General features: G+C 42.2%; 1 protein-coding gene across 3 annotated transcripts in view; it reads right to left on the bottom strand.

Annotated features, from left to right (window-relative positions):
• The window catches only part of LOC146569792 (uncharacterized), a 40,025-nt gene extending 27,671 nt beyond the window's left edge, over positions 1–12,354 (bottom strand). For 2 of the 3 annotated variants that reach the window (XR_014893401.1, XM_085282341.1), the window contains exons 1-2: positions 9,634–12,354; positions 2,497–2,634 (exon numbers count right to left, since the gene is read on the bottom strand). Coding sequence is in view for 2 of the 3 variants with exons in the window: in XM_085282341.1 (XP_085138467.1) it covers positions 2,497–2,634; positions 9,634–10,817 (1,322 nt within the window). In the remaining variant the exon portion in view is untranslated. The remainder of the gene's footprint in view (positions 1–2,496; positions 2,635–9,633) is intronic. The other variant, XM_085282343.1, reaches the window with a different exon arrangement.
• Between the last annotated feature and the right edge of the window lie 2,596 nt (positions 12,355–14,950).

Here is a 14,950-nt window from a genome sequence, read left to right on the forward strand (position 1 = left end):
TTTGACGGATATATAAAATATTCACATTAACTTCAGAGGCTCGATGTTTGGCTGAAGCCATTTGCCAGTGACATGTTTTTCAGATCTTAGGTAAATAAATTCATGCGGGGTAGCATGAGTAATGCAGGTGAAGATGAATGATGGGCACGAGCACATGTTTAAATGCACAGACTGTGATGAAACACCGAGTGTGAAGGGTAAGAGAGACGAATGAAAGCGTGCCTTTGTCTTTGGCTTGAGAACCCCTTTCAGAGTGAGCAATATGCCAGGAGTGTAATTGATTCAATCACGTTTACTGTGAAGTCAGCACTAACACCACCAGGAACTATACACTGCCAGCAAGCTTACAACTTGCACTTCTAATAGACTGTTGAGGTATGTTGGGGGGTTTTCAAGCTTCTAAATTTAGCAGCCAATTAGAGTGTGGCTAAATCACTCATTAAAATTTGCAATTTGCAATTTTACACGAAATAAACAAAACCATGAGAGTCTCAAGTGGAATTAGATGACATATCAGCAGAAGGCTCACTAAAAGGTCAACACTTTTAAAGCTTCAATTACAGTCAAATTGTTTATTTGCTTCCAGTTCTCCAGTGTTCACGGGCTTTAAGTTACCAGTCATTCTTATTTGAGTGAAAGAAATTAAATCCAGGAAACAGCACAATGCAGTCTGCTAATAAAGGCGGATCCTGTTGACCACACGCTGGCCCGAGCGACAAACGCGCTGTTTGGTCTCTTAGTGGATTTCACAACTCATTTAAAGAGGTGTGAACACAAAAAGCTGAAAAGGCAAGACGCAATGCACACAACAAATTACAGAGGAAGTCATTCTCCTCTGCGGCTCGCTGCGTTTCAGGCTATAATTGTGAACAATGCGGAGACTTTTGATATTAGTAAAAAAGAAGCAACATTTCTTCTCAAAGGATACTTTGATGGTTGTTTGTAACTCTGTGGTCGCAGAAAGCTCAGGGCCAAAAAACAAAACCAGTAGACAAAGCAGCTGGTGGCTATAGTAGCTCTGAAAGCAAACTTATGATAAATAAAGGAACTTATTAGTTAAGGGAGGCCTATTTCTATGACCCTGAAGACACAAGAGGTCCTTCAAATGTCAGCAGCTGCATGGTGCACATGTGCATGTCTGCACTGCGGCTGTGCAGCCCAGATAAGAAAACAGTTACCATCTGTGTTGTAATGGAGCTCTAGTTTTAAATCACGTGTCAAATTGATGAAACACTTGTGAATGAGGAATAATTGGTGTGACGAGTACATCAGAATTTGTCCGCCGTCCTCTGCCGTTTTTTTTAAAGGTGTGTGTCATATTATGCATCTGCACACTGTCGCCCATTTGTCACAGAATCAAAGTGAGGTTAAAACTGCCTAATTGGACTGCAGAGGAAATCGAGTGTGTCGCGTCTGCCTAAAGCTGGACCAAATCAAGGATTTCTCTGTGACACTGTTGTGAACAATCGAAAACGGCCGTCCAACGACTGAAAACGCTCTGCTTGTTTCACACTGTACTCATTTGTTAGCCTTAAATTGTTTCACAAAAGTAGGTCCAATTCCTAAACAGAATGCAAACCCAATTATTTCAAGAGACTGGGGGACGGTGAGCAAGGCTGGTGGATCCTTATAGATGAGTGGAAATATTTTGGCTTCTAGTGTCTAAGTTGGCTGGCAAAGAAAGCGGTTATTTTTAGCAGCATGTTTATGTAAGTGACTAACATGTTGTGGAATAATGAGGAGGCTCTCTGGGCCCTCGGTGGAGCTGCAGAGACGAGACTCTCAGAGCGGCAGAGGGTGATTGAAGGCAGCTAATGAGCAGGAGGGAAGAAAGAACACGGGGCAGAAATGACTTGGATAGTGAAGGCATAAAAATACAAAGGAAATAAGACAATTACCAATGGGAGGTCTCTGAAAGGCAGGAGTGAGAAGACAAGCAAACAGAGATGAAAATGGTGCTGAAAAATGTCATTGCAATAAGGCAGATAATTATCGTGGTCAGGGGAAAAAGGAAAGAAAAAGTACACTGGCATGAGAAAGCACTGTTTGATTTGACTGGCTGAAATTTTACCGCTAAAAGCCAAAGATTAAAAAAGAAAAAGAGTAGAGTACCAGTGAGCATCTCACTGCTGTGATTTATGAGCTCATTACTGCTTTCCAGCTAACACCCAAATTGTTTTATCTCCTCACTCATCAAAGCATTACGGCGAAATTTTCTACATTTGGTTGCGTAGTTAGCGCTCATTTTTATTTCTGTAGCAGTATGTTGAGCTCTGGTGCTATTTCAGGCGCAGGTCTATGACACAATAGACTTCAACGCAGTGACTCACCAAAAACACTGACAAACAAAACTACCCTCCTCTACCTAGATTCTGAAATCACCTCTCATTTTTCTTCAATAGCATATCCTTCACATCCTTTCATTTGCAGCCAATTTTCTCTCTCACACACAAGCACACACACACAGAACAAGCGCTCTAGTACATTGTCTGGTACCTCTTCTCAGGGGGCGGTTCCTGATTGGCTGGTGGCGGTGGTGCTGCCTGCGCTGTTTCCTGCAGGTCAGGGATATTGGCAAAGTCATCTTGCTCTGCCACACCAATGGCCAAAGCCAGGACCACCAGCTTTCCTTCACTGGCTCCCCATAAAAAAATAAAATAAAATAAAATAGATAGAAACAGAGGTAGAGAGACAGAGAGGCAAGGAAAAAGAGAACAGATGCAAAAGGTTCGAGCATAAAGAAAGGCGAGGTGCAGGGAGAGAGAGGAAAAAGGAGAGGTCATTTTAGGTGACAGCGAGGGCTGAAAATTCAGAGGCAGAGAAAACAACAACAGATCATACGAGAGCAAACAGCAGAAGCGGCGACGGAGAAAATGGTCATAAAAGAGGAACTCTGCAACTCCACATAAAACCCCACAAAGTAAGCGCACAGTCCAGGGAAGGATATTAAGAGGACACCTTAAAGTGAAAGGCCAAACTGATAAAAATCGAATGATTTCAACGGGAGCGGGTACAGGCCGTCAGACAGCAAATACATCAGGAAACTCTGGGTAATGATTGTTAATGGATGTGATATTCAGGAGTTTGCACGTCAGCTTCCACGCATGTATAAGGTGTCTACAGGTGCGCGCACACACACGTCACACAGGCAAAAAACACTACACCCCCAACACACACACTGTCATTTATCTAGTGATTTCACCTGCCTTCTGCTTTTCCTCCACATTCACCTTTCCCACTGAACATGCGAGGCGTCTTTCTCCAGAGTTAAGATTTAATTAAGCCTCATTAAGAAGATCTGGACTAATTGTTTCTATTTGAGCGATACAGTATCTTGAGGTGCACGGTGTGTGTCGTTTTCTGGGTCACGGCTCTCTCACTGCTGCACTCTTCTCATTTCATCATCTCTACTGTGCTACAGATTCTCACCAAATCCCCCCCACCCTTTTTCGCCCTTTTTTTTTTACCCCACCCCCCTCACCCACCATATTCCCCCTCACCCCTATGCACTTAATTCTCTGACTCCTCATCACTGCCTCCTTCCTGTCATCCACACCCACGGTTCTATAGCTTAAGCCTCTCGCTGTGTTACAATATCTCGGCAAAGAAATATATGGGGCTGCCAAGCCGCAGAGAGATATCACCCTAAACTTCACAATTTCATCTTTCTCGCATACCGTCGAAGGCTTTTACTGCAGGACTGTAAAGTCTGTTTAATAATCTCCCTTTTATACACCAGTAGTTTAAAAACTTTTATGTCTAGTAACCCTTTTCAGATTAACATGAGTTCCTGACACCATCTGTCACACGTGTATTCATTTTTCCAGCAACTGTATTCATAGTCCTTTTCATTGCAGTGATTTCAATTCATATATTCATTACTGCTGGCTAAATGTATCAATTCCTTTTTTTTATATTTCTATTTCTATAATAACTATTATTTTGTCTGCTTCAACCTCTCTGCCTTTTTTCTTGCTAGTTTTATATACACTCAGCTTAAACATTTTGCATTCTGGTGTTACAGCTCACTCAATATGAATATATTGAATATATTTGAATCAGTTATTCTAGATTATTCTATTCAGATCCACTGAGGTACCTCGTTATCTGGTGATACTCGCCTCTGATTGTTTTTGTAATTCACGATACACCGTGGTAGCTCAAAGTGTGCCCACATCAGCCAGTGCCTTTGCTATATCTGTCATACTAGCAGATCTAACCTAGAGAACATTATTTAAGTTGCTTTACTTTGCTTACGCTTGCTGCAGAAGTCCAAGCCACTTTGCATCCCACCTCCTCCTAAATCCTCCTTTTTATACTTTGCCTGACTTAATGTCATGCTTGCTCAGTTCTGTATGGGGGTCTTGCTGCTAGTCTCGTACAAGTGGAAGGGCGGGGGCATCCTAGATGGAATTTATCCTCCCAAATAAACACTCACTGACCACCTCATTAGGTACATCTGTTAAACGTCTCATAAACACAAATGTCTAATCAGCCAATCACGTGGCAGCAACCCCATCAGGCGTTTAGATATCATAGAGACCTCCTACTGAAAGCTCAAACCAAGCATCAGAATGGGGAAGAAGGTGACTTTTAATATTTCATAGTTGTTGGAGCCAGATGGGCTGGAAACTGCCAATCTACTGGGTTTTCCTACACAACCATCTCTAATGTTTATAGAGAATGATCTGAAAAACAGAAAAATCCAGTTAGTGTCTTAAAATGCCTTGTTGATGTCATGCGTAAAGGAGAATGGCCAGGCTGCTTTGAGCTGATTGGAAATCAAGCACAACTCAAATAACCAATTGTTTTATCTAAGGCATGCAGAGGGCCCATAAAGCAGATGACCTCACAGCAGCAGAAGACCTCACCAGGCGCCACTCCTGTCAGCTAAAAACAGGAAACTCAGGCTGCAATATTCAGCTGGTAGGATCAGAATTTAAACAACATTCAGCATGGATCCATTCTGCCTTGTATCACTAACTCAGGCTGCTGGTGGTGTAAAAGTGTGGGGCATATTTTCTTGGCACACTTTGGGCCCCTTAGTACCAACTGAGTATTGTTTAACCACCCCAGGCTGCCTGAGTAGTGTTGCTGATCATGTCCATCCCATTATTCTGAGGCTGTTTCCAGCAAGTTGTGGCAAAGCTCAGAACATCTCAAACTGGTTTTTTGAACATGACAATGAGTTCACTGTACTCCACAGTCACCAGATCTCAATCCGGTAGAGTATGTTTGGCATGCAGTGAAACTAGAGATTCACATCATGGATGAGCAGCCGACAAATCTGCATTCACCAAAATCTCTGAGGAATGTTTCTAGCATCTTGTTGAAACTATTCCAAGTGGAATTAAGACAGCTCTGGAGTCAAAACGAGGTCCAACCCAGTACTACCAACGTATACCTAATAAGGTGGCTCTGGATGTATTTTAAAAGTTATTTTATAATCATATTAAAAAAAATGTTATTTCAATAATGACCAATCCAATCCAAGGTGTCTCTAATAAAGTGGCTAGCGAGTGTACAGTCTTCTTTTGTCTATAGTGGTTGTATTGTATTGTATTGTATCTTTATTTGTTTCAGACATATAAAACAAAAAACAATATATACACACTACATATATTTTCATTTACAGATACGAATATATATGTAGATATACACACACACACACGTATGTGTTCAGATAAACAAAAAATATATAATGAAATAAAACAAAATCGTCTGACATAATGTAACAATGTTTGGTCTGAAAAGGAGTAGGAAGAAGTATGAACATACTTATTAATTCCTACCCCTGCTCAACATCTTATTGATCCCACATAATTCACCTAATTCCCATCATCACATACTCCACACGATACACGAGGAGAACCTATATAAACTTGGCTACCGTGACTGATATAATTTGGATATAATTTGATATTTTTATACATACAATGGGTGATCATCTTTATCGGTATCATATTCTTCCAAAATCAGTTTTCGAAGTATTTTCATGAACTTACTAATTCCTGAGCATTGCTGTAGATCTATAGTAAAACTATTCCACAGTTTTACCCCATAAATAGTGACACAAAAGGTTTTAACCTTTGACCGTGCTTTAAGAATCCTTAGATTCAATTTCCCCCTCAATTCATAGTCTCCTTCTCTGTCATAGAACATCCTCTGTATATTTCCTGGTAACATATTGTATCTGGCCTTGTACATAATTTTTGCAGTTTTATATTTTATAAGATCCATAAACTTCAGTATTTTTAATTTCAAAAACATGATGTTAGTATGGTCTCTAAATCCTGCTTTATTAATCATCCTGATTGCTTTTTTTTGAATTTTACATATTGGTTGAAGTGCAGTTTTATATGTGTTTCCCCAAATTTCCACACAGTATTCCAAATATGGCAATATAAGTGAACAATAAAGTACCCGGAGTGATTTGGAAGGCAAAAAATATTTAACTTTACTTAGTACGGAGATGCTTCTTGACAGTTTGGCTTGTATATGCTTTATGTGAGGTTTCCAGCAGATTTTGTTATCTATTATCACACCCAGAAATTTTGTATCCGAAACTTGCTCTATTTCAACATTGTTTACTAATAATTTTGCTCCTGCATCTTTTTTACAATTGCCGAATAACATAAATGTAGTTTTTTCCAAATTTAATGATAGCTTATTTCTATCAAACCATGTTTTCAGTTTAATCATTTCTTGTGTGACAATTTCCAAAAGCTGATGTAAGTTCTCTCCAGCACAAAAAATATTTGTATCATCTGCAAATAGAATAAACTGTAGTATATCTGATGTTCTGCATATATCATTGATATAGAGGATAAACAGCTTTGGTCCCAATACTGACCCCTGCGGAACTCCACAAACAATGTCCATACACTCTGACTGATATTCCCCAATTTTCACAAATTGCTGCCTGTCTCTCAAATAACTCTTTACCCATTCTAACACCACTCCTCTAATGCCGTAGTACTCCAGTTTATCAAGTAATATGTCATGATTAATTGTGTCAAAAGCTTTTTTTAGGTCAATGAATACACTAACTATACACTGTCTTTTATCTATATTGTTGGTGATATTTTCGATCAGTTCCATTAATGCCAATGATGTTGATCTATTTGATCTGAAACCATACTGACTATCCGTTATTATTTTGTGTTTATCTATAAATTTGTCAAGTCTATTACTAAAGACTTTTTCCAGTATTTTTGAAAATTGAGAAAGTAGAGAGACAGGCCTATAATTTGTGAATTGGTGTCTGTCACCATTTTTAAACAGTGGTGTTACTTTAGCTGTTTTCATTTGTTTTGGGAATGTACCAGTTTGTAAGGACAAATTGCAAATGTGTGTTAAGGGTTTGGAAATGCCCTCTATCACTCTCTTAACGATTTCCATATCGTTGGTTCTGATATAAATATTGCAGTCCAGGCATACAAAGCTAAGAGTCCCTGTCATAATATTTCAAACTATCAGCAGAATTAACCTGTACTCCTCATTGAGAACCACTGAATAATATAACATGGTCTATGCAGTAATACTGTAGATACTGTAGGTATGATGTTTATTGGATCTCTCTACTCTCATCACTTTTAAGTACTGTATGGGCAATATTGTTAAAGCACTTTGCTTGAGCCATTGAGCACTGGGAAGGAGAGAGACCATTTAGAAAAGACATTACAGACACTGGGATAAACGATCGATTTAAAGCCACAAAAAAGCCATGTGGTCAAACGGCTCCAAAAGTCAACTATCTGTGTCAATGACATCAACGCATTCCTTCAGCAATGATTCATCAGGACAAGGATTCTGGCCAAGATTGAAATTAACCGGTTTGAACAATGGGTCACGTCTATTACCAGACCGCTCTGTCATCAACCATAGGAGGTGTTCCTGTTGCAGCAAAGTAGATACAACGACAATGACCTCAATCTCACATTAGCAACGATGAGTCCTATAGCTGACTATTACGAGCAATATTCTCAGTGACCTTGGTGCCTGCATGTGCTACGTTGCTGGTGCTCCGTTAGCTAGTGTTATACTGAAACACCAGAGAGGCTTTATAACATGTTTTTTTTTTTTAAAGAAGAAAGAAACAGATGATGAAAGGCTAGTGTAAAACTGATTCAGTCGACATTAAACACATGTTACTTTGGCAGTGTCCTTGCTCATCCCTTCATCCCTCACCCCCACCCCCCCCCACCCCCAAGTACCAATATGTTGTAGAGGAAATGGGCCCGGTGACATAAGATCAATGCTTCAGGGTTAACACAAATCTACACACAGCTCCTTAACCCCTGTTCTTATAGTGTTGCAGTGACATGTGGGCTGTGTGATGTACACACGGTCCCGCACACGTGAGCAGGCTGGCAGCACAACCAGCAGTTATACAGAGATGATGAAAGAAAAAGAAGGTGCCATTTTAGCTGCAAACACTCATGAAACATGGATTAGGCCCACTGGTGTGTCTCCAAAACCAGATATTTAACAGCTATCCAAAGGGTGGCTCAGAAATAGCATGATCTAATTGGGTGAGAAGGAGTGAATGTAAAATATATTGTGACTTTTTTAATGAGACCAAATTCTGAATGTTCTGAACCAGCACCAGCAGCGCTGTCCTGTAACCACAATTGCAGCAGACAGGCTGAATGCCATCCAAACAGATGTTACTGTTTAGCAGAGCATGCAGCGTAAACATTTAACAATTTTGCCACAGAATGGGAGCGAAATGGCCTCCAATATGTCATACCTCCTTGCTATTTTTTCTTGCACATGGCATTCAGTCTAAATTTAGAATAATAGTTTTCTAACAAACTGCACAATAAAAAGCTTTTAATTTGTTACAACCGAGGGGTGAAATATTGTGCCTACATGATCAGAAGACTCATTATTCTAGGATTTTCAGGAGCCATATCGAGTTACTATATGTACCCAATAAATAATATGTACTATGTATTTTTAGTATAAGTGGGTGGATGACTTGGTAAAGACATACACTGATCCGTGTCCTGCAGAGCCACATAGTATACATAACAGCAAATAAAGAGAAAAGGTGCTATTTACATTCATAACTGTACCCCTTATTAGCATGATCAAGAGAGTTTTCATCCAAGCCAATTTCTTGTCTCCTCATCTGCATTAAGCTTCATTAGCATGATCAGCTCTAACATTGTCTGAATTGCCTTTGTAAATGTACATATAGAAAGAGAGACTATCTCCTTGTCAGCAGTCAGATTTACCACAAGTAGCAGTGAAAGCAATGATTAAACTCGACTCTGAAACTCACAGTTTCACACACACTTATACATACGCTTATATAGACGCGCACTGTACAAATTTTGACAGACAGAAGTAATATCCTTCCCTGGATATCAGATGCAGACTGAAAGAAAAAACCTGAAGGGAAAAGGCAGAGAACAATATTTCATAAAGGTAAAAGCAGATTAAGTTATTACTTATTTACTGATGTATTAGAAGCAATTTTATTCAATGGCACTAAGTCAAGCAGTAAAGAACACAAATGCACACAATAACTCTGAAAGACCTAGCGTATACTGTAATACACTTAGACAGAGGCCTGAGCAGAGTGACGCTAGTTTAAAGCATGAATGAAGAGTTATAGAGACTCACAGGAAGGACTTGACATCCAGCCCACGATTCCGGATCTGGTCCATCATGTAATCCCAGCTGCCCGGGTTGGCACGCGAGCGCCCTCCTGCTCCACCTCCCCTATAGCGAGACGCACCTGCCGCTGCTGCACCGCCCCGTGCACCCCGGGGACCACCTCGTGTACCTGCATCCCCACCCTCACCACTGTTGCCACCTCCCTCTCCTCTCCCAGCACCCCCGCCTCCCCCAGGCTGTCCAGGTGCAGTGTGTAATTGTCCCAAGCTCTGGGATGTGGTGGGGGGATGGCAGAGACCAGGGCCTGACGGGTGGATGAGAGGCTGCTGAAGGCTCTGCTGGCGCAGCAGCGTCCGAGGCCGGGCCGGCCCGGAGGGTAAGTGCTCCAAAGTGGAAGCATAGGATAAGACTGGATCCCCAAAGCTGGGAGGGCAGAGGAGCAGGGAGGAAAGAGAGCGTGAAGAAGGCCACGGCCGGCACAGAATAGGATGATGACGAGGGGCAGAGGAGTCAGAGGTAGAAGAGGAATGAGAAGATTTAGAAGAGGAGCCGTGGCAGGAGGTGAGTTGGTCAGGAGTGGTGATGTCAGGTGATGAGATGAAGAAGAAAAGCAAAGAATCATCAGGGATGAGACAAGGTGGCACAGGGCAGTAGGGAGGCACAGCAGGAGAAGTCAGGTTGACATCAGGGTAAATACAGGAAAGTTCATCCAAACAGGAAGTTGATGATGGACGGATGGAGGACGAGGAAGGCGGAAGAGTGGTATTAGAGGACAAAGAGGAAGAGGGAGGAGTGTTGGGAGGTGGAGACAGGAGGAGGAGGAGAGAGAAAGAGAGCAACGTGAGGCAGCAGCAGTAACAGCAGTAGCAGAAATAGCAGTAGAAGGTGCAGCCTGAGTGATCGCTGTGTGCTGTGTACTGCTCATGGGGCTGCGCCGGGCAGCAGTGTGTAGACTGTGAGGTAGTCTTGTGCGTCTGAGTCAGACGTGTGTGCACCCTGTACGTCCGCGAGGTTTGAGCGTGCTGTTTGCATGAGGGTGTGTTTCGTGGTGCCAGCGGTCGGATGTGCACTGTCCGCACGGGCGTGGAACGGCTCTGTGCCACGTGACCGCGTCGAGACGGATGGGTCGTGGCTTTGCAGCTTCCTGGCCTCGTCAGCGAGGGTTTTTTGGTCTGATGAGAGATCACCATTTCCTCTACTCGTCAGTCAACTTTTTCCCATCCCTGACAGACTCTCCTCCTTTCTCTCTAAGTCTTTTTCGTCTTTTAAATATGCGGCGCACCTCTAGAGACATCCGAACAGCCAACCAAGTTCTACAGCACGACTCCCTCCCTCTGCCAGCCTCTCATTTTTCACTCCTCCCCTTAATAAATGCTGTTTTATTGGCTCACTGCCTTTCCTAAAATGTCACAAACAACATAAAGATGTGTCACACATCATATATGATCGTATTTGCATGAGTATGTTATACATACTTCGTTGCTACTGTATATTTTGTCGGTTCTATTGTCACAAACATGTCATCATCTTTTTTTTTCTAGTTTCTTCTACTCCCTAAATATATCCTCCTCTTTCTCAGATCGCTGTGTAACCCAGACTACCAGAATTAGGTCATGAGAGAGCTATTCACATCAGTTAGGGGCAGTTTACTCCGCATTGCATTACTTCACCTAACACAGTTTTGCATAAAGCTTTTAGCACGACACACATCACATTTAACAGTCACGAATAAAAGGATAAAAAGGTCAGTGAAAGGTGTTGCAAGAGTTCAATGTTTTGAGGGCGGAACAAGGGAAAAAATAAAAGAGAGAATATGTAGAGTGGCTTTAGCTGGTAAGAGGAAAAAGGGAGAGGGAGATGGCAACGAAAAGAGAAGAGGGTGACGATGGAGGAGAAAATGGGGTGCGAGACACAAACACAAGAGACATAGACACTTACAGCGGCCTGAAAATAGAATCCAATTATAGACAGGGGCAAAATGAAAGATGAGAAGAGGAGAGAAGGAGGGAACGAGGAGTGAGGAAGTGATGAGCGTAAATGTGTTGTGGAGGAAGAAGTCCCACACATGGAGTGCCAAAGGGAGGTGCAAAAATCACAAAGTACCGAAAGTTAGCTGCGTCTTTTGCAGCACACTGAATATAGACCCCCAGTGATGTCATGCGTCATGGCTGGTGGGTACAGACAGTCAGTGACCAACACACAGTTCGTCTTTCAGCCTAAATTTTAATTAAAGGGAGGTGAGGGTGGGGGGGCTGCCAGCGTGTGGTGCATTATTTCAGTTAGTGTGCGAAAATGAGACTATTTCTGTGCACAAAGCTGTACTGTGCAGCCGTTCTGCATGTGTCAGCTGGAGGCCTGAGTCAGTGTGATACAGCTCGAGGAACTATTGTTATCTTCTCATGATGAGGTTTACATTCCCTAGCACTCACACCTTGCGCTGTGCCCACACGCTTACATCACGCTGTCATCGAAGCTGCACCTTCCTCCCCTGCTGAACTTGACCTCGCTCTCCCTGTTTCTATTTTGAATGGATTCATTCAAGGCGCGAACTTGTAAGAATAAATGTCGTGCCGTGGAAAGGTGTTTATTCTGCTGCACGGCGACTGAAATGTTTGCTTTTTCGGCTCGGGTTCCGAACTCACTTGCTGGGTTTCAGTCCTCCAGACTGCATGTGGCCCTGGACGGTCTGCCACCTCCCGGCCTTCACTCCCTCTGTCACCATGCTCTTCACGCTGTCACTGCGATAAGGACCCCCCCCAGTATCCCCATGGCCAGTTGCCGCCCCCTTCTGACCCCCTGATACTGCCCCACTAAGAGAAAGAGACAGGGTGCAAAGGGATCCCATGGCAGACAGAGGGTATAGAGGGAGGAGAATAACGACAGGCAGAGGAGAAAAAGACCAAAGAGTGTGAGAGAGAGACACAGACACACAAACACACATACACAGACACACAAACACACACACACACACACACACACACACGCACACACACGCACGCACACAGGGAAATAGATTGAGCAACCACAGGGCTGAGGTGGTGAGACAGATCAGTAGACTGTGTGAAGGGGCAGGCCTATTTTCCAGGCCAAGTGAGAGGCAGGTGGATAAAAAAGGTTTGGAACCTATTGAGGAGAAAAGCAGGGAATGGGGCAAGGAGAACAGAATGAAGGAGGAGGAGGAGGAGGACGAGGGGGAGGAGGAGAGGAATTTACTGGGAGCCTGTGGAGGATGGAAAACCAGCAAAAAGTCCCAGCTTTGGGCCTGGAGGACCAAAACTCTAACTGGCAGCAACAGTGTGCAGACACTAGTCATTGAGTTGAGATGTGCTACTTTTTATGGCATTAGCTTAGAGGATGAGTTCTGTTTGTGTGTTTCATCCGAAGCTGTTAAGTGCATCTGGTCCTGATCTCAATGTCTCATATTTCATTTAGAGTATGTAACATTACTCAGAAATTAGTGAAATTCTTGAAACTCCACAGTCGAAATTACCGGGAGGGCAATCAGATGACAATGGCTACAGATACAGTGATTAATCAGTGTGTTCATATTAAGGCATGTCATGCCTACAGTGAAAGCATTGACGATCAAAAATAAAGAACATTAGTGCCCTCTGGTGACATGACTACATTTCATTAATATGCAAGGTCCTCCTGCTCTTAAAGACAAAATATATGAGGTAATGAAAACACAGTGAGTCCACGTGGGTACAGGAGGTGCGAAACTTGCACCGTGCCCGTTTAAAGGTCACCTTTCACATGAAACTCTGACCAATTGACCTGACAGCGCTGGTGGATAAGTCATCAATCACAACAACAACATAGATGACACTGCTGGAGCAACGGTCAACACAGGAGACATGAGCCTCATTTATCGAACTGAGCACAAGGGGGATGCCTTTACTTTTCATTAACAGGAGGAAAACATCAATAAGTGGCGCTATGAATCAGAGTATTCACAGATGTATAAAGCTTTTAGACATCAATCCTGTTTCTGACTGAACTACAGTGAAAGCTTAAGAGATTTAAAAAAGAAGTAAAGCCGCATATTATTTAGCCGTTTTTTAAAGCCACCAGATAGATAAAATATTGCGTCTAATTAAAGTCACTCCCTAAGCTTGACTTCATAAATTTGAAAGATATCAACAGACTACAGCCACTTTTCTAAGATATTATGGTGGCTGCTGACTGCTCCTGACAAAAAATGTATAGTTTTATTTTTTTTAAATGATAGAATTGAACTTCAAATCCAATAAATCCTTAAACACTGAGAGCGATCCTGCTGGATAGGAAACCTGTTTGATAAATGAAGCTCAGCGTCATTACAGAGACTGAAAGCTGCTGATCTCAAGAGAGTTTCAAACAGGAAATGATTTCCCAGCTGTCTGTTGGCTTTAGAGGCATATTATTGGTTGATGTCACAAGGTCAACCCATCTCTCCTTGGGAGAAATAAGTTCATAATTTATTCAGCTTCTAATTGAGTGTTTGCTTTTGATTTTAAACTGGCTCACACGTTATTGAAAACAGCCTATTTAACCATTACTGAAGTCAAAAGTTCATCTGTTTATGTTCCGTGAAAGCAAGTCCAGCTGAAAAGATGTCTATAAGGGCAATCAAGAAAAACCTTTAAAAGATAGTTTGGGTTGAATTGAATTTGCGCTATACACTGTAAGTAAAATTGAAATGAACTGAAGGTGAACTTCTAAAGAAACAAAGATGAGGGTCTATCGTGTGGCAATTTGAGATCAGCAGCCATCATCTTAAGGCATTTTTCAGACGCAAATGCATATAGCCACTGTGTTCATAAACACATTGCTGCCTCCTTTCTCCAGGCATTTTTTTAACACGCACTCCTCAATGGCTAGGTCTGGTAAAGATGACCAGTTATTAAACACTTTATCAGACATATGCCTGGTAGCAGGGTGTCTAAACTGTGAGCTCTCTCAGTGCCCACAGGGGCATGGCCTTGCCAATGCTTTATTGGAATCAAGTGCCTAGTGGATGGAAAAATAAATAAATAAAAAAGAGCTTTCATTGCAGTAAGGAAAAGCAGTGTTACCATGAATTCCAAAAAGATAAACAACAGATGCAGTTCAAGTATTTCAGTGTTAGTAGCAGCACATGTTAGATTTTATACTGATGGGATTCAGAAAGAAGCCACAGATGGATGTAAACGGCAGGCGAACACTGGCACAAAACTGCAACCTGGTGTAACGGTCAACCCTCCACCGCCACGGCAACAACAACAGCAACCAGCAATTTTTAGCGAACACAAGGAAAAGGAGACGGAGATTACAGAGAAGGTGATTAAAGTATACACATCTC

Source organism: Mchenga conophoros, linkage group LG7 (assembly GCF_057382185.1).
Source record: "Mchenga conophoros isolate Kocher_MC1m ecotype Shallow Benthic linkage group LG7, M_conophoros_male_GT1.1, whole genome shotgun sequence".
Classification (NCBI taxonomy): Eukaryota; Metazoa; Chordata; class Actinopteri; order Cichliformes; family Cichlidae; genus Mchenga; species Mchenga conophoros.